The sequence below is a fragment of the Theropithecus gelada genome, chromosome 7b, assembly GCF_003255815.1.
Source record: "Theropithecus gelada isolate Dixy chromosome 7b, Tgel_1.0, whole genome shotgun sequence".
In the NCBI taxonomy this organism is placed as follows: domain Eukaryota; kingdom Metazoa; phylum Chordata; class Mammalia; order Primates; family Cercopithecidae; genus Theropithecus; species Theropithecus gelada.
The window spans coordinates 96,886,604-96,911,396 of record NC_037675.1 but is presented as its reverse complement, the minus strand read 5'-3'; the positions used below and the strand labels follow the sequence as shown (position 1 = coordinate 96,911,396).

Below are 24,793 nucleotides of genomic sequence, written 5' to 3'. Positions count from 1 at the left end.
GGGCCTGGATTTGCCTGAGGATACAGTGCTCAGCCCGCATCCACCCTGCCCTGTGCATTCACACACCAGGCAGAGATGACTACTCAGACAGAGGACAGGGACACCCAAGGGTCCCGGACACTTGACTCAGGTGATGCCATTTGGCCATCCAACCACCTCATGAGGCTGGAGTCCCAATCAGGGCAGCAGTGACGTTGTAATTAACGTGTAAGGAGTGCGTCCTACCTCCCAAGCCGAGGGCTCTGTGTGCACTGTCCCATACAGTCCGTATGGTTCCCCTCTGCTCAAGTCATTGTATCTCCAGCCTCCAGACGGGGAGCTGAGACTCCAAGCAGTGAAAAAACTTGCCCAAGGCTCTATGGGTGGTCAGTGGCAGAGCTAGCCTGCAGACACACTCTTGTGTTGTAGGCGTGACCTTGGGAAGCACTGGAGTGGCATCAGGAGCCCTGGGGTCCAGCCTCATGTCTCTAACTTGCCCTGTGTCTGAGTCGAGCAAGCACTTTCCTTTTTGGGGGCCCCTGTGTCTCCTCACACAAAATAATAATAATAATAGCAAAACTGGTAATGATCATAACCTTTGCTCAATGCTATGTCCTCATAACAGTCCTTTAAAGGAGGTGCTGTTATATGCCCTGTGAACTAATGAGGAAACTGAGGCACAGAGGTTAAGTTTCCTAGGTCCCTAAGTCTGAGGAGGGTGGTGAGATGGCCCCTAAGGGCCCTTTCAGCCTCAGACCCCAGGCCCAAGCTGGACACCCCAGGCTTTCCTGGCCCTGTAGCAGCCGAGATGGCCGCTAGGTGTCACCCTAGCCCAAGCCAGGTCGGCCATGGCCCCAGCCGGCCTTGGCCACCGCCTTTCCAGACAGAATCCCAGCTGGGCCTGAAGTGTGTTAAAAAGCTCATTAAATCGAATCACCTGCTGGCTCAGGCTGTCCAGATGACCAGAAGTTTTAAAGAAACACTCCCCTGACAAAATGAATATTCCATTACAGGCTCTGTTGGGATTTAAGTTTCACTCACTTAACTTATTTTTTTTCCCCCTTTTCCTCTCCTTCCCTAAAATAACAGACACAAAGTTCTCCAGGGGAGCTGACTGGATTCCAAAAGGTACAGTGTCTGCCATCTGCTCCACACAGCCAGCGGGCAGGGTGCCTGGAGGGTTGGTGGGCCCGTGACACTGGGGCAGGACTCGTGGGCTTTCTGGAAGGCTCCAGGAAGACCAAAGAACATTTATGGGGGATCAACTCTGGGCTGCGCTGTGCTGGGGCCCAGGATTCTTGGTCTCAAGAAGCCCCAGGCTCGGGGGGAAGCTGGCCAGGGTGTGCAGAGTCCTCCGCTGTGACAGGCACATAGCAGAGAGGGGATCTTGGAGTTCACCCTCCCAAATCAGGACACGCTGGGGAGTGGACAAAGATGCTACCAGTGATTACGCTGTGACAACAGGTGTGAACCGGGACTGTCCCAGGAAACCTGGGTTGTTGTGGGCAAACTGGACGGTGTGGCCACCCTGGTGGTGGAGGGTCTGCGGGGCTCAGTAGGGACAGGAGAGGGAGGGATCGTGCCTTTGAGTTCTACTAGGCAGGTGTTTCCACTTACCCTATGGAGCCATGCTCAGAGTCACTCCCACGGCCTTTGCAGGCCGAAGCAATAACAATAACAGCAGTAATAATGACAGCAATGAGAAACAGGTATGATTCTTACGCGAGATGCTATGTGTTGGCCATCCACTGTGTGTGTAAGGAACTGTGCTAAGTTGTGATTAGGGCCCCTCCTGTAACTCTCCCAGTGACACCCAGGAGGCAGTATAATCTCAACTTTCAGCATGAGGAAACAGAAGGGGCAAGCCTGGAGTGACTTGTTCAAGGAAGGCCTCAGCCCCTCAGTGGTCTCTGGCCTCTGAATCCAAACCCCATGTTGTTAACCTTCCACGTTGTGACTTGCAGAAGACTTCCCTGGGGCCCGGAGTGTCTCCCCATTTCTGGAAAAGCCAGGTGTAAATCGGTGTCCCCTGGTGCCACTGTTTCCAAAAGAACGAATGCTGTGTTTTCCTGCTAGGCACTGGCCCATACTGACACAAGCCTCCAGCGTGCTCTGACCCACAGCGCTCTGAGTTCCTTGAGATCTCTCATTCTTTGGAATCTGAGTTTCCTAGAAATCTGTGATTTCTTCTTGGCCTCAGGCTGGTGTCATAAGTAACATCTGTAGGAGAGTGGATGACACATGGACTGGGCGGGGCAGTCACAAAATCAAGGCCGGGCTCTGGGCCCAACACCAACTGGCTTTGTGGCTTTGAGGGAGTTGTTTGGCTCCTTGGGGCTCACTTTCCCCATCTATAAAATGGAATTTTTTTTTCTTTTTTTTTTTTTTTTTGAGATGGAGTCTCTTGTCACCCAGGCTGGAGTGCAATGGCATAATCTCAGCTCACTGCAACCTCTGCCTCCCGGGTTCAGGCACTTTTCCTGCCTAAGCCTCCCAAGTAGCTGGGATTACAGGAATGTGCCACCACGCCCAGCTAAGTTTTGTATTTTTAGTAGAGACGGGGTTTCGCCATATTGGCAAGGCTGGTCTCGAACTCCCGACCTCAGGTGATCCACCCTCCTCGGCCTCCCAGAGTGCTGGAATTATAGGCGTAAGCCACTGTGCCCAGCCTAAAATGGAACTATTAATGGCAACCTTATTTACTTCATGAACTTAGTTTGAAGATTGTGTGAACTGCTGTATATGAAAGTAGAAGTACTTCTGATCACTTAAACCCTGCCCCCAACACACCCCAGTTTCGAATAACAAACAGACTTCTCACGTGATAGGGAAAATCATCAAGAAAGGACAGGTGTTCTACACAGGCCGGCCGGGTGGGTCCTGGTGGGAGACGGGGGACCCAGGACCTGGTGTCCAGACCGACTCTAGCTCCTGCACTTCAAGCCTCTCTCTGGTTGGAAGCCCCCACCTATGCAGCCCCCAGGCCAGGATCCATGTGGGTGTCAAGTCTGGGCCCCCTGGTGTCTAGCCATGGTGCCTAGCACATAGTAAGTGCTCACTAAATGTTTTTGAGTAGTGACATTTGTAGGCTGACACCAGCCCTCCAGTGCAGGCTCAGGTTCCTACAACCTGTAATTAATGTGTTACTGTGGTATGTTCATAGCCACAGTGTTCATTGCTATCTCTATGTTGCCTCCCTCCCTCCCTCTGTCCCTCCCTCCCTTCCTCTCTCCCTCCCTCCCTTCTTTCCTTCCTTCCTTCCTTCCTTCCTTCCTTCCTTCCTTCCTTCCTTCCTTCCTTCCCTCCTTCCCTCCTTCCCTCCTTCCCTCCTTCCCTCCTTCCCTCCTTCCCTCCTTCCTTCCTTCCTTCCTTCCTTCCTTCCTTCCTTCCTTCCTTCCTTCCTTCCTTCCTTCCTTCCTTCGTGCTGACTTTGTGCCAAGCTTTGTTTTAGGCACTGGGATACATCAGTGAACAGAAGAGCAGCGACCTGTCCTGTAGACTGTACATCCTGCTTGGGTGGAGAGAGGGGGATGGGGCCAGAGCACACGTGTCCAGCTGATGTTTCTCAGTAGCACAATGGGAATCTCTGGATCAGAGAGCTCTGAAGGTCACACCACTTGGGATCCATGTAGCCCTGAGGTGTATCTTGTCTATGACCAGAAGACGTTGGGCACAGCTTGGTGGGGTATGCAAAGCAGGAAAGCTCTAAATGACTAAAGAATCTGCTTACTTGGGCTATGTTTAAAACAATTGGATGTGTAAACATTTGTCCTTGGTGCTTGCTGGCTTTTGAGCTAATGGATCTCAACCCACTGTGAAGAAGTAAACAACGTGGGGGCCAATACACAGAGACCATCTATAGCTTCTTTATAGGACAGCTTGTTAAAACATAGATTATTGGACCCCACCTCTGGAGTTTTCGATTCATTAGTTTTAGGGTGGCCCATGAATCTGCATTTCTGACACGATCCCAGGTGTTGCTGCTGCTGGGGGCCCGGGGACCACACTTTGAGAACCACCACTTTCCACTCTGGATTCAAACCCAGGCTCCACCATTAGTGTGTGTGACCTCCAATGAGTCATTTAGCCGCAGTCTTCCAAACTCAAATGCAAGTTCACTGAGCTCCTGGTAGCAAAGTTCGTGTTGTAACAATGGCACATAGTAGGTTCTCAAGTGCTGTGTGAATGGGGACCTGGGAGACCTGCAGACACCGTCCTGCTTTTCTTTCTGAGGGTAAAGGGAGCAACAGCACATCTGAGGGGGAAATCCTCCCTTCGCTTTGGTGTGTGCGTGGTTCTTTGCGGGTTGGGGTGTGGCGTATACGTGTGTGGTTCTGCGCACGCGTGCACGTATGCACATCCACAGGCCTGGCAGGTAGAAAGTAGGTGCTGTCTTCAGAGGCTGTAATCTTGCCAACTTAAAAACATTCCACGTATTATTTTTGGTCTAAAGGGAAACAGGGAAAAAAAACTTACCCCAAAGCTAATTATTTATGAGCAGTTGGTTCTCCACACTTTTTTTCCTCCCTCCATGCTCCAAGTCACTGAAAGCCCCAGCTACGTCAGTGGCTTCAGCCTGCTTGTTTGTATAAACAGAATAATTAAGATTTATTAAATTTACAGCTGCCTACGCACTTGCCAACTCACTGCCGCGGGCGTGTTTGCCTGCAGCATTTAGACACGTGAAATGTCATTGCTTTTTGAGTTGCAGTTGTGCTGTGAGTCAATTGCATTCCTTGCATTGGCCCAGGGAGGTGGAACAGCCCTACCTGAGGCAAACTTTTAGTTGGGGATGGATTGGCCAAAGGTTCTGTGAGCCAGGGTGAAATAGGGCCGTGCCAGTTTGCGGAAACAGAGAGCAGGCATCTCCCATCCATTTCGTATGTGGGCTCTTGGACTATAGATCCAGATGTTGTGTGACCTGAGAGTAGCATTTTATTTATTTGACTATGTTTCATAGGTTTTAAGACTCATATTTTTTCACATTTTCACATCTCTGGAATTCGGGTGTCTTGTTACAATGTAGTTCTTCCAGTGAAGATTTAGATTTACTGCCCGTCACCCCCAACCTGAGATTCCTTTAAATTAAAATGTCTGCTTGTGGGTTGCGTTCTGTTTGGGTTTCCTTTGGACCACACTGGTTGTGTAAACGGAGACCGCCAACCTTGGGGAGCTCCAGCCCGTGGTTCAGACTCTTGAGGAAGAGTTTTGGTTTCCCACCCTTCACCCAGTGCCAAGAGAAGACCTGGAATTTCCTTGCCCCCCCTTTCTGTGAGGTGGCTTTATTTCTCATTTCTCCTTATGTTGAAGGTGCAGCTCCCTTGGTCCCCCATACTGATGTGGGCTGTCCAATCAGATGCGCCATCTTGGTTGCTGTTCTTTTCTTTCTTAGCGGTTTGTAAAATAATGAGGCACTTTTTAATCAGCGTCTTAGATTGGATGAGCTACTGCGATACCCAATCTCAGTGAGTATTCCATATTAGATTGTAACTTTCTCTCTTTGCAAAAATCCCTTTTGTGTGTCAGGCACTGTGCTGGGCATGCATGTGCTTGGTCCTTAATACTCACAACTGCCTTCTCCTTTTATAGTGGGAGGAAATGGTTTCTGGGCCCCTTGGTCCCTTCTCTCACTTGTGGGATGGGGTCAAATGGGAGTCAGGAGAGGCACCATAGCTTGAGTTTGTACTCCTGTGACTTACCGTGGAACTCCAGGGGCGGGTCAAATCTGCTTCTTCCCTAGTCACAACCAAAGGCCTGGGCTTTGCTAGGGCCATGCAGTCTCTGACCTCTAAAAGGCAGAGCCAGGGACAGCCTTCACCTTGCTCTGTGTCATCCCATGGCCTCGCCACTCCATCCATCTACAGAGCCCAGAAACAGTCAGTCTTCGATGATTTGTGAACAAGTTGGTGCTAAAACTTTGGTGGTGAAGTATTTGAAACTAGTCCTTGACTACCAAGATCCAGAGAAGCACTCTCTACACTTGCTCACTCACCTTCCACCCCACAACTCATCTGAAATTCATCGCAGTGAGGTACCCGGCAGCTACTTCTTCACTAAGGCCAGTGAACTGCTGTCCTCATGACACCTGGCCCTGGGGCACTGGGACTGATGACCACGGCCTCCTCTTCCAGCTGCCTCTATCCTGATAGCTCTCTCTTTGTTTTACTGTTTGCCAGCTATCTAAGTCAGTGTTGATAACACTCAATGTTAATGAAATACTATTATTTAATCCACAGTCCATATTTTAAAATTTTAAGCTGTCTCAATAGTCTCTTTTGAATTGATAGACTTTCGTTTTTGAGCAGCTTTCGGTTTATAGAAAAATTGAGCAGAATGTACAAAGTATTCCCATAGACCTCCTCTCATCCCAGCCCCCTCCGTCTTCCACATTAGTTAACATCTTGCGTTAGTGTGGTCCATTTGCTAAGGATGATGAACCACTTGATACATTGTTAATAACTCAGTTCACAGCTTGCCTGAGCACCCACTCTTGGTGTTGTACAATCTATGGGTGTGGACAAATGTCTAATGACCAGTATCCACCACTAAAGTATGATGCAGAACAGTTTCACTGCCCTGAAAATCCCCTGTGCTCCACCTATTCATCCCTCCCCACCTCTCCCCAGGCCCTGGCAACCGCACATCTTTCTGCTGTCTCCACGGTTTGCCGTTTCTAGGATGTCCTATGGCTGGCTTCATACACTATGCAGCCTTTCAGACTGACTTCTTTCACCTGTCAGCATGCATTTAAGGTTCCTCAGTGTCTTTGTGGCCTCACAGCTCATTTCTTTTTTCTTTTTCTTTTCTTTTCTTTTTTTTTTTTGAAATGAAGTCTCACTGTGTCACCCAGGCTGGAGTGCAGTGGTGCAATCTCTGCTCACTGCAACCTCTACCTCCCGGGTTCAAGCAATTCTCCTGCCCCAGCCTCCCGAGTAGCTGGAATTACAGGTGCCTGCCACCACACCGGGCTAGGTTTTTTTTTTTTTTTTTTTTTTGTATTTTTAGTAGAGATACGGTTTCACTATGTCGGTCAGGCTGGTCTCAAACTCCTGACCTCAAGTGATCTGCCTGCCTCGGCCTCTCAAAATGCTGGGATTACAGGCATGAGCCACTGTGCCTGTCCAATAGCGCATTTCTTTTGACCACTGAATTATATTCCATTGTCTGGACGTACCACTTACAGTCTTACTGGTAGATTTTTTTTTCTCAGTCCAGGATCCAATCCAAGATCACACATCGCATTTATTGTCACATCTCTGTTTTCCTCCAGTCTGGCCCAGTTCCTCAGTTTTTCCTAATTCTTCTTGACCTTGACCTTTTTGAGTACAGGCTGGACAGTTTGTGGAATATCCCTCGGTTTGGGTTTCCCTGCTGTTTCCTTGTGATTGGATTTGGTGATGGGTTCCTGGCAGGAATGTCACAGAGTGGTGCTGTGGTTTACTTGTGCCTCTTATCAGGAGACACATGGCGTCAGTATGTCGCACGTGGGCTGTGTTCACTCTGATCATCAGTTAAGAGTGGGAGGGATTACATTGGGAGTTATACCTGTTGTAAATGACGAGTTGATGGGTGCTCACGAGTTGATGGGTGCAGCACACCAACATGCCACAAGTATACATATGTAACAAACGTGCACATTGTGCACATGTACCCTAAAGTATAATTTAAAAAAAAGAAGAAAAAAAAAGAAAAAAGAGTGGCTGCCCTTAGGGAGCTTCTCCCTGTGAAGTTCCTACCATTGCTTTTGTAATGGATAAGTAGTGACCTGTAGGGGCTGGGTAGAGGCACTAGAAATACAATACCCCTTTCTTCTTGGGTGGTATCCTCAGGTTCTCCAGGACCTGTCCCTCTCCTGGGTCACTCTCCCTGGCACCTCCTTCCATGCCTGTGGTTTGCACACTATCTTGTGGGTAACTCTCCCTGGCATCTCCTCCCATGCCTGTGGTTCATGCACCATCCGGTGGGTGGCTCTCCCTGGCACCTCCTTCCAGGCCTCTGGTTTATGTACTATCTCTTGGGTCATTCTCTTCTCGGCATCTCCTCCCACACCTGTGGCTTTCTGCACCGTCTCGTAGGTGACTCTCCCTGGTACCTCCTTCCACGCCCGTGGTTATGCACCGTCTTCAAGCTGTGTGAGCTCTTGCTTCATCTCTAATGCAGGTCTGTCCTTCTAGCCTCAGTTCTAAAACCTCAACTGCCCACTAGATGCTTCCTTGGGGGCCCTGCAGCTGACTCAGTGGGCCTCCTCCACCGCCCTGCACTTGGTGCCAGCCTGGAAGCATCTTTGTGGTGGGTACTGAGACCTGGACAGGTCCTGGGTAAGACCCTTAACCTCAGTGGTGATGGGATGTGACTTCCTCTCTCTAGGCCCCAGGTCAGAGCACACCCACCCTCCACAGATCCAGGTTGAACAACAGAGGCCCCAGATACTTTTGTTGTTGTTTTATTTGTTGTTTCTTGTGAGAAATGCCACGTGGGATAGTAGGAAGAGCCTGGGCTCTTGACTGACACTGGAGAGCTGAGCCTATCTGTGTGACCTTGGACTGGGTACTCTCCCAGCCTCAGTTTCTTCCTCTATAAAATGGGCATAGGAAAGTCGGCCTCACAGAGATGCTCAAGGTGCCCAGGAGGCCGCTGAGTGAGGTGAAGAGCAGAGCTCAGGACCTTTGGGGGTGTGTTTAGTGAGTTCACTAACAAGTGGAGCCCAGACGTCCTAGTGAACCATAGGCACAGTGAGAACAGCTCGCAGATAGCAGGTGCCCCTGTCTCCGGGGTGGCCTCTGATGTATTGAGGGAGAAGCGGATGGCCAGAGGTGCAGGGAGGGAAGGAGCCTTATATTCATGGTTTCATTCATTCAGCAAATATTTACTGAGCACTGCTGAGGATACAGTAAAGTACAAGACTAATGTGGACCCCGCCTCTGAGGAGTTAAGGGCAGCACAGATCTTAATCAGTGATCCACAGGAAAGGGTGCCCTGAGGATGTGTAAGGCCAGGGAAGGTCTCCTGGAGGAAGTGACTCAGGGTGAGATTACAATGGTCAGTCAGCACTAACCAGGTGGAGTGGAGAAAGAAGGGCAATGAGCATTCCAGACACAAGGGACAGCCCGTGCAAAGGCCCTACGGCAATAAGACGTGAGGGTCTTTAAGGAGCTGAGAGATGGCATTTAAGGAGGGCAGTGCTTTCTTCACTGATGGGACCAAAGGTGATGATGGTGCCTAATCCCTGCATCCCTGGTGGAGGGGAAGCTTGTGGGACTTGCAGGAGCTGCCTCTCTGCCCCACACCCATCAGCCAGAGGAGAAAGGAAGTAAGCCTTTGTTGGGTGCCTACTGTGCCTTTTATGCATAGCATGCATTGCTTCATTTATCCTTCCTACATTGGTAGGCAAGTGTCACTGTCTCCCAACAGAGAAGAAACTGAGGCTCTGAGAGGCTAAGCAACATGCCCTAGATCACACAGCTAGAAAGTGGTAGAGTCAGGGTTAGAACCCAAGATTCCAAACCTTTTATTTTCCCCACATCCCATTTCACCAATGGTAGAAGATTAGGTCTCATGGACTGTGATGAACTCTAGCCTGCAATCCTCAGAAATCTGGAGTCTCAGGATCATCATGTAAGACCTTGGAGGATTCTTGGTCAGAGCCTCTGATGAGTATGTTAACTCCTCTACTCCCTCCCCACCCCCATGGGCTCATCGACCCCTGCTTCCCTACCCTCAGGGATGGTGTATTAGTCCGTTTTCATGCTGTTGATAAAGACATACCCGAGACTGGGTAATTCATAAAGAAAAGGAGGTTTAATGAACTCACAGTTCCACGTGGCTGGGGAGGCCTCACAATTATGGCAGAAGAAAGGCATGTCTTACATGGCAGCAGACAAGAGAGAATGGGAGCCAAGTGAAAGGGGAAATCCCTTATAAAACCATCAGATCTTGTGAGACTTATTCACTACCACGAGAACAGTATGGGGGAAACTGCCCCCGTGATTCAGTTATCTCCTACTGGGTCCTTCCCACAACACATGGGAATTATGGGAACTATAATTGAAGATGAGATTTGGGTGGGGACACAGCCAAACCATATTCTATGGGGAGCTTATAACTTCCTGAGGAAGCCCTTTCTCTCTTTGGAAAAGCCAAGATTGTCATTTTTCTTGTTGGCTTCTTAGAGGGTTGTATATGTGTGTGTGTCTGTGTTTGTATGGACGTGTGTGTGTGTGTGTTTCTAAGCATTTAGAAACATATTGAAAGATGTCTTTTTTAAAGAGCATTTTGGAATCCAGGGACCTTTAAGTGAGGATGTGAGCTCTAAGTAAACAGGCACTGGGCAGGCTGCAGGAATCCTTTGAGAAGACCACCCCTTGTCAACACTTGTATGTGTAAACACTTTTTGGACCTTCAAAGATGTTTTTCCCAGAGGATCACGGCCAAGGCACAACCCCTCTCTTGAAGAAGCAAAGTGTTAGCTCTGAGAATGGAGGGGCAAATAAAAAAGGACACTTGTAAGCAGACCCTCCATTTGGGAGATCCTTAATTACAGGCTGTTAGTTGCAGTGAAAACCCAGACCGGGTGGCCCTGCAGCTCATTGTCTTTTACCTCTTTTCCCTCTCCCTGGATGGGTCACATGTGTCAGAGATTTGGCTCCACCCAGCCCAGCAGTTGTGGGAAGAGCCACCGTCTCTGTGAACTCACACTCATTAAACAATGTGTCACCCCCTACCCTCCGCTCCCAAAGTCACCGCTGAAATACATGCAGCCAAGAGTACTTATTCATTGTTATAAGCAGCCTGTTTCATAAAATCAGTGTTTAAGGACTTTGGTGGGTGAACATATTTGAGGCTGCAGGCACAGGGTTAAGTGTTATCATCTGGAGGAGATACTTGGAGCAGGGGAATACATGAGTTGACTCAGAGAGGAGAGGTAGAGAGACAGAACTGCCCAGGTTAGAACCTCCCAGGAACATTTGCATTTAACAGTGCTTCTTCATCACCATCGTCACCCTCACCGTCACTACCACCACTACCGCCATCAGCACCACCATTGCCATCATCCTTAACACCATTGCCCTCACCTTCACCACCACCACCGTCTTCACCTCTATCACCATCACAACTATCACCATCACCACCACCATCACCATCACCATCATCCTTACCACCATTACCGTCACCATCACTACCACCACCATCTCTACCTCCATCATCATCATTACTATCAGCATCACCATCACCAACACCATCAATCTTACCACCATTACCCTCACCATTACCACCACCACCATCTCTATCTTCATCATCATCACTATCACCACCACCACCATCTGTATCTCCATCATCACTATCACCATCACCACCACCATCACCAACACCATCATTCTCACCACCATTACCCTCACCATCACCACCACCACCATCTCTACCTCCATCATCATCACTATCACCATCACCACCACCATCACCATCACCATCATCCTTACCACTGTCACCCTCACCATCATGACCACCGCCACCATCACTGTCATCATTACCATCACCATCATCACCATCACTATCATCACTATCACTCACACAATCACCATCACAGTCACCACCATCCCCATCACCATCACCATGATCATCACCATTTTCACCATTACCATGGTCATTATCACCATCGTCACCACCTTACTGTCACCACCCCACCCCCACCCCTACCACCATTAGCATCATGATCATTATCACCATCACCACCATCATCAAGCATCACTGTCATCATTGCCCTCACCTCCATCACCATGGTCACGATGACTATCATCATCACGGGACTGTGGCTTTTGGTGTCCTGGAGGGTGCACCTCGGTTCTTCAGGGAGCCAGCACATATATTCTATGATAATAGTACTAGTGCTATGATTACTAATATTAATAGTAATGAATGTTACTAACAGTTACTAATTGCTAGCACGATTATTATAAATAATTACTAATAGTACTAATAGTAAGAACTGGTACATTTATCAATCGAGGCATAAATATACTTTTGCTTTGAGCCCTCACCACAGCCCAGCAAATAGGGGTAGGTATTTGATCCCCATTTTGCAGAGCAGGAAACAGAAGATCCAATATTGATTTGCCCAAGGACACATAGCTGTTGAGTAACAGAGTCTGGGTGGGGACCTGGTCTGCTAGGATCCTAAAAGCTGGGCTCATCCTGCACTCTGCAGCATCTTGACCATGAGGGCCTCACTTTTCTGAGTGACCAGCTCTTTCCCTGCACTCCTTGGCAGTCAGACATCCATGAAGCCAAAACTCCGCCAGTCCCTCCAGAATTTAGAAAATATTTTCTTGACCACTCTCAGGGATATTGTAGCAGAGAAGTCCATTAGGCATTTGGACTTGTGAGACTGACCTTTATGTGATACTGATGGCGATGGTGATGGTGATGAAATTGATGATGAAATAAAAGGAGGAGGAAGAAGAAGGGGAGAAGAGGGAAGGGGAGAGGGAGGAAAAGGAAGAGAGGGGCTGGGCATGGTGGCTCACACCTATAATCCCAGCACTTTGGGAGGCTGAGGAGGGTGGATCATGAGGTCAGCATTCAAGACCAGCATGGCCAACATTGTGAAACCCCATCTCTACTAAAAATACAAAAAAAAAAAAAAAATAGTTGGGTGTAGTGGCAGGCGCCTGTAATCCCAGCTACCTGGGAGGCTGAGGGAGAGAACTGCTTGAACCTGGGAGGCGGAGGTTGCAGTGAGCTGAGATCACGCCACTGAACTCCAGCCTGGGTGACAGAGTGAGACTTCACCTCAAAAAAAGAAAAAAAGAAAAAGAAAAGAAAAGAAAAGGAAGAGGGGGAGGAGAAAGAGGAAACAGGGAAGAAAGACAGGAGGAAGAAAGTGATGATGGTGAACTTGATGGTGGTGATGATGGTGATGACGATGATTTAGATGGTGACAATATTAAGGATGTGTACTAATAATGACAGCAGCTGGTACATACCTACTATGTGCCAGGCTCTGCCTCATTGAATCCTCATGACAACTCTGTCGTGTAGGTACCATTATTGCCTCTATCTGTAGATGAGAAACTTGAGGTTCAGAGAAGTCAGGTGACCTTAGGATTCATAGCCAGCCCTCTGCTACACCAGGCAAGCGAAGATATATGTCACAATGGCAGAGCCTGCAACTGTATTTTCTGTTCTTCCTTTCATGCCTTGAATGCTTTGGGAAAACTGCAGAAACCTTTGTTTCTGGCAAAACTTACATTAGCCCCATTTCACCGATGAGAACACGGAGACATGTACTGTCATACAGTCAGTTCAGTGCCATCGCCGCTCCTGGCATCCTCCTCGCCCCCTGAACCTGCCCCCCACCCCCAGAGTCCCCCAGCCCACTCACCTGTGCTGTGTTGGTTCCGCAGACTCGGCGGTGGCGAGGGCTGGGCTCCCTCTTCCGGAGGGTGTGCTGTGTGGCGCTCCCACTGCAGCTGCTTCTGCTGCTGTTCCTCCTCCTGCTGTTCCTGCTCCCCATCAGGGAAGAGGACCGCAGCTGCACCCTGGCCAACAACTTCGCCCGCTCCTTCACGCTCATGCTGCGCTACAATGGCCCGCCACCCACCTAACCCGCTGGGGCACACAGGTGACTTTGTTCTCCACCCTCCAGCAGTCCCAGGGCCCCTCCTGAGGATGCCCGCCAGGGAAACTGGAAACAGGGGCAGGCCAAAGACTGCAGAGCTGCATCCATATCAGTGCTGTGTCAGCATTCCCAGAACAGACTTACTTTTTATACAGTGTTGTCTTAGTCTATTTATACCAAATGTGTACTACATGTGACTAGGGAACAATGTCTAGAATTTTTATACGATCTGTATGTAAATGCTCAGTATGTATAGTTTCATATATGAGGTCTCTCTGGAGTTGGGAAAATTCCTAGCAGCGTCTCCCTCCAATGGGATTTTGTGGTATTGTTGACTTGGTCTGCAGTCAACTCTAGAAAGCAAGAACAATAACCTGTCACTTTCATGGCAACCTCTTCTCCAAAGCCAATCCCAGAACTCGGATGTAATGAAAGGCCTCTGAGCTGCAATGCGGAAGAGCGGCACAGACCCTCACTCGGCGCCCAGCGACTCTGGCTTTATGCATAATGAGAACAAGTATGCTTGTCTAGTTTTAACAGCCACAGAGAGTAGCTGCCACGTACAAGAACTAGAAATGGCAATGACCAGAGGCAGGTACAGTGATAGCAGTGACAACTGACAGAGCGATATCAAGGGAGAAAAAGAAGAGCTGCAGAGAGCAGATCCCCGAACTAAGAAAGTACAGCCGCGTGGAGGCATCGTGCGCGGGAGCCCTAACCCCAGCTCTCAGCGGCTTCTGATCACACAGACCTATGAGGACTGTCCCTGGTGATGACACCGAGCCCCCGTGAAATGGTGAGATCCTGTGCTGTGTGTTTCATTCAGGGGAAAAGGGAAGAAGACAGGCTTTATTTTTAAGATTTCCATGCAGAATGGTGAGGCACACTCCGTGAACAGCACCCACTAGCAGTGCCCAGGAAAGATGCATTTCCTCTGTCGCTCTTGGACTGAGTTTTCATCATCGAGAGCTCAAGCTGCAGGACAGAAGGGAAGCATCTGCCATGCCAGGGGCCAGGGATCGAGGGTCCAGGACAGAGGTGAGAGAATCTGCTTTGGAGTTCGGCCTGTCTCAAGGGCTCTCCTTCCCCTTCCCAGAAAGGACTCTGGAGACAGCAGGTCCACGGGGCCAAGGAGGTCTCATGTGCATTCTCATATGGGACTAGGGCCCAGGCCACCCAAAACCAGGCCCTCTCCAGCCAGATGTAGGCGAGCCGGGCTCCATGCACCACCTGAGCTGGGGCTGCGGTGACTCCATGTCAGTTCCCGAGGCCAGAAACTTATCCCTTCCTTGCCAGGGAACTCTGGGATGGTTCCTAAGTGCTTAGCAACTGGATCATGTTTGTCCTAAATCAACACTAAATTTTCCCCTTAAAAAAAATACTTAATGCCCAGTCTTTACAAATGGATTTTGTCTGTTCAACTACAAGTAGGAGCTTCAGAGGGGATTTCCTTGGACCTTCTGTCTGGCTTTGGAATCATAAAGTATTATAGACCCAGAAAGGCCCTTTAAGTAGAGAGGAAACTGAGGCCCTAAGAGGGCCTGACGCCCAGCACCACTGCTGTCTCACACACACTGACCCTTGGCCTTTCACTGTGAGCTCTGCCTTTGGGAGCCCCGGCCCTCGGCAACCAGGATATTCACGGGCAGGAAACGCGTGCTGCCAAGGAGAGCCCTCGGGCCTAACTCAGAAAGCGTCCTTTTGTTTTTCTTTTAACTCACCTGTATTTGTTACAGCTTTAAGCAGAATGTGACTTGGGCAGTATATTTCCATTCACAGCCTGGCTCTGAGTTATTATTATTATTATTATTATTGTTATTATTTCGAGATGGAGTTTCGCTCTTTTTGCCCAGGCTGGAGTGCAGTGATGCGATCTCGGCTCACTGCAACCTCTGCCTCCCAGGTTCAAGTGATTCTCCTGCCTCAGCCTCCCGAATAGCTGGGATGACAGGCATCTGCCACCACACCCAGCTAATTTTTGTATTTTTAGTAGAGATGGGCTTTCACCATGTTGGCTAGGCTGGTCTCGAACTCCTGACCTCAGGTGATCCGCCCTCCTCAGCCTCCCAAAATACTGGGATTACAGGCATGAGCCACCATGCCTGACCATTTTTTTTTTTTTTTGAACAGCTTTATGATAAGCTGTAGGCTTACAATTCTGCTCCTCCAAACAATACTTTTCTCTGGAAAACAAGCCCTGTGAACGCTCCATCCTTCCATCAAGTTCCTTCCCTCAAGTTGCTTCAGTTTAATTTATTTCTACAGGACCAGTACACAGGGGATGAAAAGTTCAAAAAGTAGATCCTACAACCCTGTGGCTTGGTTTCCAAATATCTGGAGAAATATGTGATTTCATGGAAGAAGAGAAAGCACACTTTTCTCCAGATATCTGGAAACCGAGCCAGAGGGCCGTTCTCTGCAGGCGACCGTCTTACTGGAAAACCAGGGGCTGAGCGAGCCCAGGCAGCCATGCACAGATGTCCAGTCCTGGAAGTCAGAGCTGTGGTGTGGGGGGCTTGCCAGGTTTCTACTCTCCTATGTCACAGGTGAGAAAGCTGAGGCCCGAAACGGGGAAGAAACTGATCCATGGCCACACAGTGAGAGACAGCAAGGCCAGAGCCCAACTGGCCGCCACGGCCCTCAGGCGGTGCCCTGCTCACTGTGGTGTGATCCCTGCGTGTCGGCAACTACAGGAAAAAAACAGCCACCGGGCATGTGTGCAGCCTGTCACATATACCACATATTGGGGAAGGAGAAGCTGGAACATGCGGGCAGGGGTGGGGATATCTACCTATATTTTTTAAATTTTGATAATGATGCCATCAAGTCTGCTTGTCTGCACAACTGTTTTTTAAAAAAGAATTGCTATTTTCAGTACTTTCTTATAAATATACTTGTAATATGACGTAACAGCCCAATTACTGGTGCTTCCACGCGCAAGTGCAGTCTCCTTTGCTTAAAGGCGAGCCAGGCGATTGATCTTATGACTTTAGTTTCTAGCCTCTTTAACAGCCATGCAGAGCTTTAAGGTGCTGCTTGAAAAGGTGGCGCTGTGGCACGTGTGTGTGTGTGTGTGTGTGTGTGTGTCTTGTTCATCTGTCTCCAAAATGAAAGGGGTCTTAGAGTTTATAAGAACTGGTACTCTGATGGCCCAACACAGGGTGTGTGTGTGCGTGTGTGTGTGTGTCAGAGAGAGAGAGACAGGAGGGGAGGGGAGGAGGGAGAGAGAGCCACCAGTGGGTCGGTTGATGAATTAGTTATCCCTGCTTACCTGTCCCTCCCACCCCTTTCTTAACCCATTTTCTGTATGTGGAAAGGCACATGTAGCACCCAGAGGGTGTTTAAAAAGAAGAGCTGGGAGGGGGTGGGATGGGCAGGTACTGACAGCACATGAAGCCAGGACCCTGGGAGGTGCTCAGTGGTGGCAGGACAGAGGGAACACTGACAAGGGAGACAAAGAACGTGCTCCCTTTGGTGCTCGTGGGTGCGTGACCCCCTTGGGTGGCACTTTGCAGCCTCGCTTTGTGTAATTCCCCCACGGACACCTGCCCCCAGGGCTTGATACTGTTTTACCCCCATGTTTGAGATGGAACACTGTGGCTTAAAGATATGAAGGCCCTTGCTCATGCTGCAGTGGGTCCGAACCCACAACATGGGGCAGTGAGGACCCCAAAGCCCAGGCTGGAGGGGGGCTTGGGGCTGGTTCTACCAGATTGCAGTCTCTGTAGCCTCTGGGAATGGAGTTCCCTGGGCAAGCAGGCAGAACTCCCTGCCCATCAGCTTGCCTGGGACATGGCCAGAGTGGAGCATCCATATGTTTCCCCGAGGGACTGGCCCTCAGCTCTGAGATGAGTTGCCACCAGCAGCACATTCCCCTGGGCCATCCATCATTATCTTCACATTGCTCACCTGGAAGATGAGCCCCTCTAATGTCTCACGATGAGGTCCTCAGTCATGAATGACAGAACTCCACACCCCCAATGCCCAGCACAGGATAAGAGCTTCGGCTGTGCTTTGTTGAATTACATTAAAAACCCCAAGGCAAATGTGTTTCCTGACACCCAACTCCCTTCCAGAGGAAATGGGTCATGGATGACCTGACCCAATTCCATCTCTCAGGCCCCGTTTGCCTCGGGCAGGTGGCTGGAGCTCCCTGCAGGGCCCAGGGGTCCAAAGATGCTTGTCTCCGGGCAGCTTCAGGGGAAGGAAGCTGGGGACCCTCTGCAGCCTGGGGGCCACAGAGAATGACAGGCAGAGGGCAGAAAAAGGCCTGAAGGTGGGCAGTTTGTGCTAACTGGGGGTTCCCTAATGGATTTTACTGTTGGCAAACGGGGACCGGCAGCATCATCCTGCCCTGCTTTGCAGGGGATGGGAGGCTGGGGCTGCCCACAGTTAGGGAGTAAAGAGGGGATCTTAACTCTTCTATTAGACTGGAGCCAGGCCTGACTGGGAGGCCAGGAGGCTTTGCAGAAGCTTTGGGGACCTGCACTTTATGCTGGTCTGGCTGGAGAGGGCAGACAGGGAAGTGGGCCAGAGGGAGTCAAAGGCAAGAGGTGATGTCAGGCTCGATGCACTGAACTGTGTGCTTAAAAGTGGTTAAGATGCTAAATTTTATGTTATGTTTATTTTACCACAATTTGAGGGTGAGAGGAGAGAGAGAGAGAGTGAGAGCAAAAGAGAAAGAGAGAAGAGATAGAAAAGGAGGGAGGGAGGGAGGGAAGGATAGTGAGAGAGAAGAAGAGAATGGGAATGGCAGGCTGTACCTTCATGATTCCCAACTTTCCTCCAAGGACAAGCACTAGTGGCAAGCTTTCACTGACCAAAGGCGAGTGAAACAATATGAGGGAACGCCTTGAGTTTTTCTTTCTATAGGATTTATTTCACCCAAATGCTGACCCTTCATTCTAGGATTATGTTCTTCCTACTTCAAGGGTGCTCAATGGCCTTTAGGAAATGAGGAATGGGTAAAGGTGGCTCTGTCTTCTTTGATGGTTTCTATTGTGTTTTGGGAGCCCTCATTAGACAAAATAAAAAGTTGCCAACTCTATGTTGCTTTTGCTCCCAATACAGTGTTCTTCCTGAAAACACATGCCGTCTGAAAGTTTGGGAACCCGAGAGATGGTTGGGAGAAGAGAGCAGCTTGAGGATTGCTTAGTGCAGGAGTCCCCGAGGGAGAGAAGGAAAGAGAAATGGGAAGAGAGACATTGCGGAAATTTGTGTCAACCGGGCTCAGCGGAGGCCAGGAGCCTGCCAGCTGTGGCCCCCCGCAAAAAAACAAAACAAAAAACCAGGTGCTCACTGGCCCTGCCTTCCCACTGGCCATTTGGATGCTGTCTGGGGTCTGCGGCTTTCTCTCTTCTGGTTGGTGGGCAGACGTGCCCTGTGCCTCTTTGCATCTTAATCCAATGCAACAAGCATTCTCCAGGCTGTGTCAGGCTTTGTGCTGGGAGATTTGGGGTGAGCAAAGCCCAGTCCCTGCCCTCAGGGCGCTCGCAGATGAAGAAAAGGGTTTGTGCCATTGAAGATGCCCATCTGGATTGCGGTCATTGCCCTTGACTTTGCCTATCTGCCTCTCCAGAGGGGGCAGGCCCACTTCACAGAAACTGGAAGAGTCACACGGGGCAGACAGTGGGAGAGCTCAGGACAGGGCATGAGAGTGTCTTGCTGCCTCTTGGAGGCCACCATCATGACTATGAACCATGCTGGGCAGAGGAAATGGGTCAAGGCGGCCAGGGCAGCCTGGCTGAGCAGGGAGAGGACCTGGGCATGGCAGAAGGAGGGGAAAATAGACTGACTCAGCCTCAGGAGGTCAGAAGGATGTTGGGCTGTGCTGAGTCTCAGAACAACACAGCTTGGGAGGCTCCTGGAGGCTTCAAGGTGAGGCCCAAGGCTAAGGCAGTGGATGTTGATTGTCATTTCCATTACTCCAAAGCCCATTTTTCCCCACTGGGGATTGTCTGGGTTGGCATGTACATCCCAGTGACCAACGTGTCCATGCTCAAGGATAATCTCTTGCCCTTTTCTGCCCCCTGCCTAGGATTTCTCCCCAGAGGAGGGGAGCTGAAGGACCCCCCCAGGGAGGCTGTGCCTGTGGCTGTCACCCTGAGATGCCAGAGGCTTCCTTTGGATTCTATAATCAGAGTATTTTTCACTGGTGTCTGTAGTGATCGCCAGGGAGCCTCTGTGTCCATAGCCCAGTGGGATCCTGCCCTAATTCCCTCTCTCATGGGGACTCAGCCAATTCTCACCCCAATCTGATTGTCACCAGTCTAGGTCAGCATTGGAGGGAGGTGTGGGCAACTACAGCCCTTGCTGCTTCCAAGACAGACATCAATAGTTGATCACCAACCTTTCCCACTCCCTACTCTCCAGCCCAATGAACGTCACAGTCCTCAAAACCACTCCAAGCAGCTGCCAATCAATCATATTTGCATGTGAGCAAAACCTGTTTGACATCCGTACACCTGTACCAGCCCTCTCGGAAAGCTCTCAATTCTGGCCTCCTTTTCTTTTTTCTTTTTTTTTTTTTTTTGAATGTATGTTAAAATTAGGATGTTCTCAATCAAAAATCACTTTTCCTTCATCTAGTACTTGGGTGAGACAAACTAGCCCCAGAAAGCAGACAATGGGATGAACTGCCAGGTAGGACTTCTAGGGGAGGCAAAATGGATTAGGAAATGCTAAGTTCTCTGTTGAAGGAGGATACCTGGATTTTTTTAGGCTGTCAGAGGTGGAGGGCTTCCATAGACTGTCTTGTTCCAACTTTGTACCCATTTTACAGGTTAGGACTCTGAGACCTCAGCAGTTCTTGTTTGGCCAGTGAGCTCAGGGAGTTAGTTCCAGGAGTGGGGGTCAGTCTCTGCACCCTCTGGATGACAGGGTAACATTGCTCAGCACTAGACAGGGTTGAGTTGGACCTCCGCTGCTGATGGGCTGTGTGACCTTGGGCCAGTTCCTTGCCACCTCCCCGCACCTAATGATAAGGAGGGAAGTCAGTCCTGGAACGTCTAGTGCTCCTTGAAATATTAGGAATTCTAGGAGGGTGCGGGTGGGCTCACATCTGGAAGAGAAATCCCTAGATTCAGCCACAAGTAACAGAATCCCTCCTCCCCCGACCAACTTTGGCTTAAACCAATGAGAGACTTTACTTTTCTCTCCTCCTGAGAAGTCTAGAGATAGGCGGTTGCTGGTGTCGTCTCCTCAGCTTGTGGATGTCAGAGCCAAGGCTTTGCAACTCTCTTTCCTTTATATCACAGTCACTTCATGGCCCAGGATGCTTGCTGTACCTCCACTTTTTCATCTGGGTTCCAAGCAGGAAGGAGGGGAGTGAGTTAGATGAATCTGCCCTCCTCATGAGGAGTTTTCCTAGAAGCTCCACCAGCCACTTTGGTTCTCATCTTGTTGACCAGGGTGGTGTCACATGTTTTCCCCACATCTGCAAGGAGTCTGGGAACATGCACCCAAAAAGATGGGAGCCTTCTAGTAAGAATGAAGGGTAGGGTGGCTTGGAGTGGGACTTAGCTGTCTCTGCTACAGTTGGAGGAAAAAACCGGGGTTCGTCCTGACCCTCCATGCCTTGGCCGTATGCTCCTTATGCGGAACTTGAAGGCATCATCCTTGCAGGTGATGAGTGACCTGCCACCATGGCCTGCCACCTCGTCTCAGGGGTCCCTGAGTCCTACAGGTCTACCCAAAGGCATTGTAGACATTCTTCCTGCAAGACTTGGGAACCGACAAATAGGTGTGCCCTGCTTGCTAGAGTTTTTGTGCAGGAACAGCCCCTCCCGTCTTTGTCCTGGCCGTGAGCACCAGGGCTAAGCTTTTGAACACTTCCTTTATGTTTGGATTCAGCCCAGGCAATGCATATTTGCTTTCATTTCTTCTTGAGCTTGAGAAGTTCCTGGGTGCAAATCTTGGAAAATGAGGATCTCTGAGCCCTTCCAGGCCAGCCCTTTGTTTTCCAGCAGACAATTGAGGCTTTGAAAGGGAAAGTGGGTGCGGGCACCCCACAGGTGGCCCTCATCACCCAATTGCCAGTGCCTGCAGGCTCCTTCAGCAGAGGCCCAGAGTCAAAGAGGACTTAAAACCAGCTGTCATTTCTCTCTCAGCTTCTGTGTATGAGAGAAACGCCTTCTGTTTTTCAAAGTAAGAACAAGGAGGAATTTGTTTCTAAAAGAACATTAAAACACAGGCTCGGGGTTTAAAAGCAAGTGGTTCAGCGGGATGTTCAGGGCCTTAAAACACAGTCAGCGGGACTCAGCATCTCCCAGCACCTGCTCTCCGGTTGTCATGGTAACACCATCCCCAACCCAACCACCTTGTCCAGCCGGGAGACAGCAATCACAAGGAGGGACCTCAGTTTCCCCTGAGGATCCTGGGCTTCCTTTCTGAAATGCTTGCTTCTGAGCTCAGCAACCAGGAACACCCAGCCAGCCCATCCCCAGCACCTCTGTGGAGATGAGGGACAAAGTCCTACGGCCCGTCTTCCTGTTCGGATGAGAAAGAGAGGGAAGGAGACATACCCCGAGGGCCTGCAATATGGTCATGACACTTTCAAAAAGCCTGTGTGCTATGGAGTCATGATCGGAAACCAGGTACAGAAACCAGAGTGCGGAGGGTCAGCAGCCTGCCTCAGAGCAGCCAGCTAGGGGGTGAGTGGTAAATGTGGGACTTGTACCCAGGCAAGACTGACTCCAAGCCCGATGCTCCACTCTATGGAATGTTCCCTGGGCCTCAGTTGCTTTCCTTTCCTTTGCAGGCTGCGGGCTGCTATCACTCTGGCAGCTGGTGAGCTAGCTGGAGGGTGACATTCCAAAGCAGGGCAGTAGGGCTTGCCTCCTGTGCCCACTCCCGCGGGGAAGTCTGTTGACTCCTACCGCTGATGGGAGCTGGCAACATCAGGATGAGGCCCCAGGGGATGGTGGCAGGTACCCACTGACTGTCTACCTTCCCACTGGAAAAGCACGGACAGGCCAGCACTTGGGGGGCAGGCAGAGGGCAGAGTTGGCTTTGCGCAGTCTCTGCCTGGTGAGCAGCTCCAATTCCTCTCATGGGAGAAACAAGGAGGCAGTCGCTTGTGCATATTCCAGAAGTTTTATTGGGGAGGAGGAAGCGAACAGAGGAAGCTGTGTGTGCGTGTGAGGGAGTAGGCGGCGTGGGAGGGATGCACGCGTATGTGAGCATAGCATGTGCGGGTACTACACATACATCTCCATGCAGAAGCACACCTGGGCAGCCCTGGCTTCCAGCATTGGGCTTCAGCACAACAGACCCCAGCCTGTGGTCTCTCTGAACCCAGGGAGACCGCATTGGGCTCAGGACGTTTTCCCCGAGGTCCAGAGTTTTATGCCTCTCCCTGGCATTCTCCATAAAGAAGGGAAGGTCAGATGACCCCTTAGATCTGTGTCATCTGGGAATTTCCTTGGGCTGGTTTAGAAACGATGCCCTCTCTTTTTCTCAGGATAGCAGATAACCTGCTGTGAAAGAGGGCTTAATTCTATGGGTCCTAAATTTTCTCCTTTCTCTCTCTCGTTCTGTGTGTGTGTGTGTGAGGAAAAATGGCAAGTTTCCAATACCAGCTTTGGAAGAATGATTATGTTTTCCCTCCATTTCAAGTCCAAAAGACCAGAGCCCTCATTCCAAAGGGCATCCACCCAGATAGATTTTTTAGTTTCATTTGTCATCCCTCCCATGGGAGGGCCCCATGTCTCCTCAGAAACCATCCTGGGCCAGGCGCAGTGGCTCACGCCTGTAATCCTAGCACTTTGGGAGGCCGAGGCAGGTGGATCACGAGGTCAGGAGATCGAGACCATCCTGGCTAATAGGGTGAAATCTCGTCTCTACTAAAGCACAAAAAATTAGCCAGGTGTGGTGGCGGGCGCCTGTAGTCCCAGCTGCTTGGGAGGCTGAGGCAGGAGAATGGCGTGAACCCGGGAGGCGGAGCTTGCAGTGATCCGAGATTGCGCCACTGCACTCCAGCCTGGGCGACAGAGCAAGACTGTCAAAAAAAAAAAAAAAAAAGAACCCATCCTGGATGCAGCAGGTGGGGCAGAGTGAGTTTGGCCTGCCCATGACTTCCACCCCTGAGATTGTGAACAAGGAGGTCTGGGGCAATGCTGAGAATGTTTTTGAAGATACTCCCAGATGATGCTGATAATCACACGAGATTGAGTGCTGCGATCGCCTTGAGTCCAACCTCTGCATAAACGCAGTCCTCATAAACAAGTTCACTCTACAAATTCACTCTACCCTAAGCTAAGTCTATGTGAGCAAACTCACTTCATCCTTTGTACCTGGAGACCTGGACCTGATACTGACCTGTTCATGTAGCTGGAATGGTGTATTTCATGCAATGTGGACCAAGCAATGGCATGGTGTGTGTGTGTGTGTGTCTGTGAGTGTGTGCATGTGTATGCGTGCGCACTTTTGTGTGTATATGTGCATGTAGATGCTGCATAAATGATTTTTGATGTCAAAGGCAAACTCATTCCATTGTTTTAAATGTTCTATTATGTAAACAATATGCAGAGGGACCATATCTACTCTTGTCATATTATTTGTGATGGTAAAACATGCATTTGCAATAAATTAAGCTTTCTGGGAAGGCAAGCAGTATTGGAGCCAAACGACTGTCTCGGAACATGTGTGTGTTATCTCGGTTCATATCAAGTCCAAAGCCGATGGAGCCTTCCCCGCCATCCAGGGAGGAACACCAGGACCCCAGAGTTTCTTCTTAGTGCTATATTTTAAAGTTGCATTGACGTTTTCCTCCCCTTCCTTTTGTGCAAGTTGGAAGTAGCAGTGTTCTAAAAGATGGTTTGACGTTTTTGCTGTTGTTTTATGTTTTTAAAAATGTATCTGCTTTGTGTTTAGAAATAAAAATCTCTATTTTGGTCTATGAAATAGTGTGTGGTTTGGAAATTCGTTTTCTGAAGTAAAGGAGTTTGTCCAAGAGGTTATGAGAAGAAAGATGACGTGTGGCTGAGGCTGACATTTTAAGATTCTGACTTCCAGTTCAACCTCGTTCATGCGGAGGTTAGACTCAAGGCGACAGCAGCACTCAATCTCACGTGGACATCAGCCTCATCTGGGAGCATCTTCGAAAACATTCTCAGCATCGCCCCAGACGTCCTCGTTCACAGTCTCAAGGGTGGGGGTCATGGGCAGGCCAAGTGGATACTGAAAATTCCGAAATGTACT

General features: G+C 49.8%; 1 protein-coding gene and 1 pseudogene across 1 annotated transcript in view; both read left to right on the top strand.

The window, feature by feature from the left end:
• The window catches only part of SYNE3 (spectrin repeat containing nuclear envelope family member 3), a 94,353-nt gene extending 80,441 nt beyond the window's left edge, over window positions 1–13,912 (top strand). The window contains exons 17-18 of the mRNA XM_025392778.1: window positions 1,069–1,107; window positions 13,380–13,912. Coding sequence (XP_025248563.1) covers window positions 1,069–1,107; window positions 13,380–13,580 — 240 coding nt within the window. The 3' untranslated portion in view covers window positions 13,581–13,912. The remainder of the gene's footprint in view (window positions 1–1,068; window positions 1,108–13,379) is intronic.
• Window positions 13,913–21,178: 7,266 nt separating this feature from the next.
• Window positions 21,179–23,361, top strand: LOC112628420 (annotated as a pseudogene).
• Window positions 23,362–24,793: the final 1,432 nt, after the last annotated feature.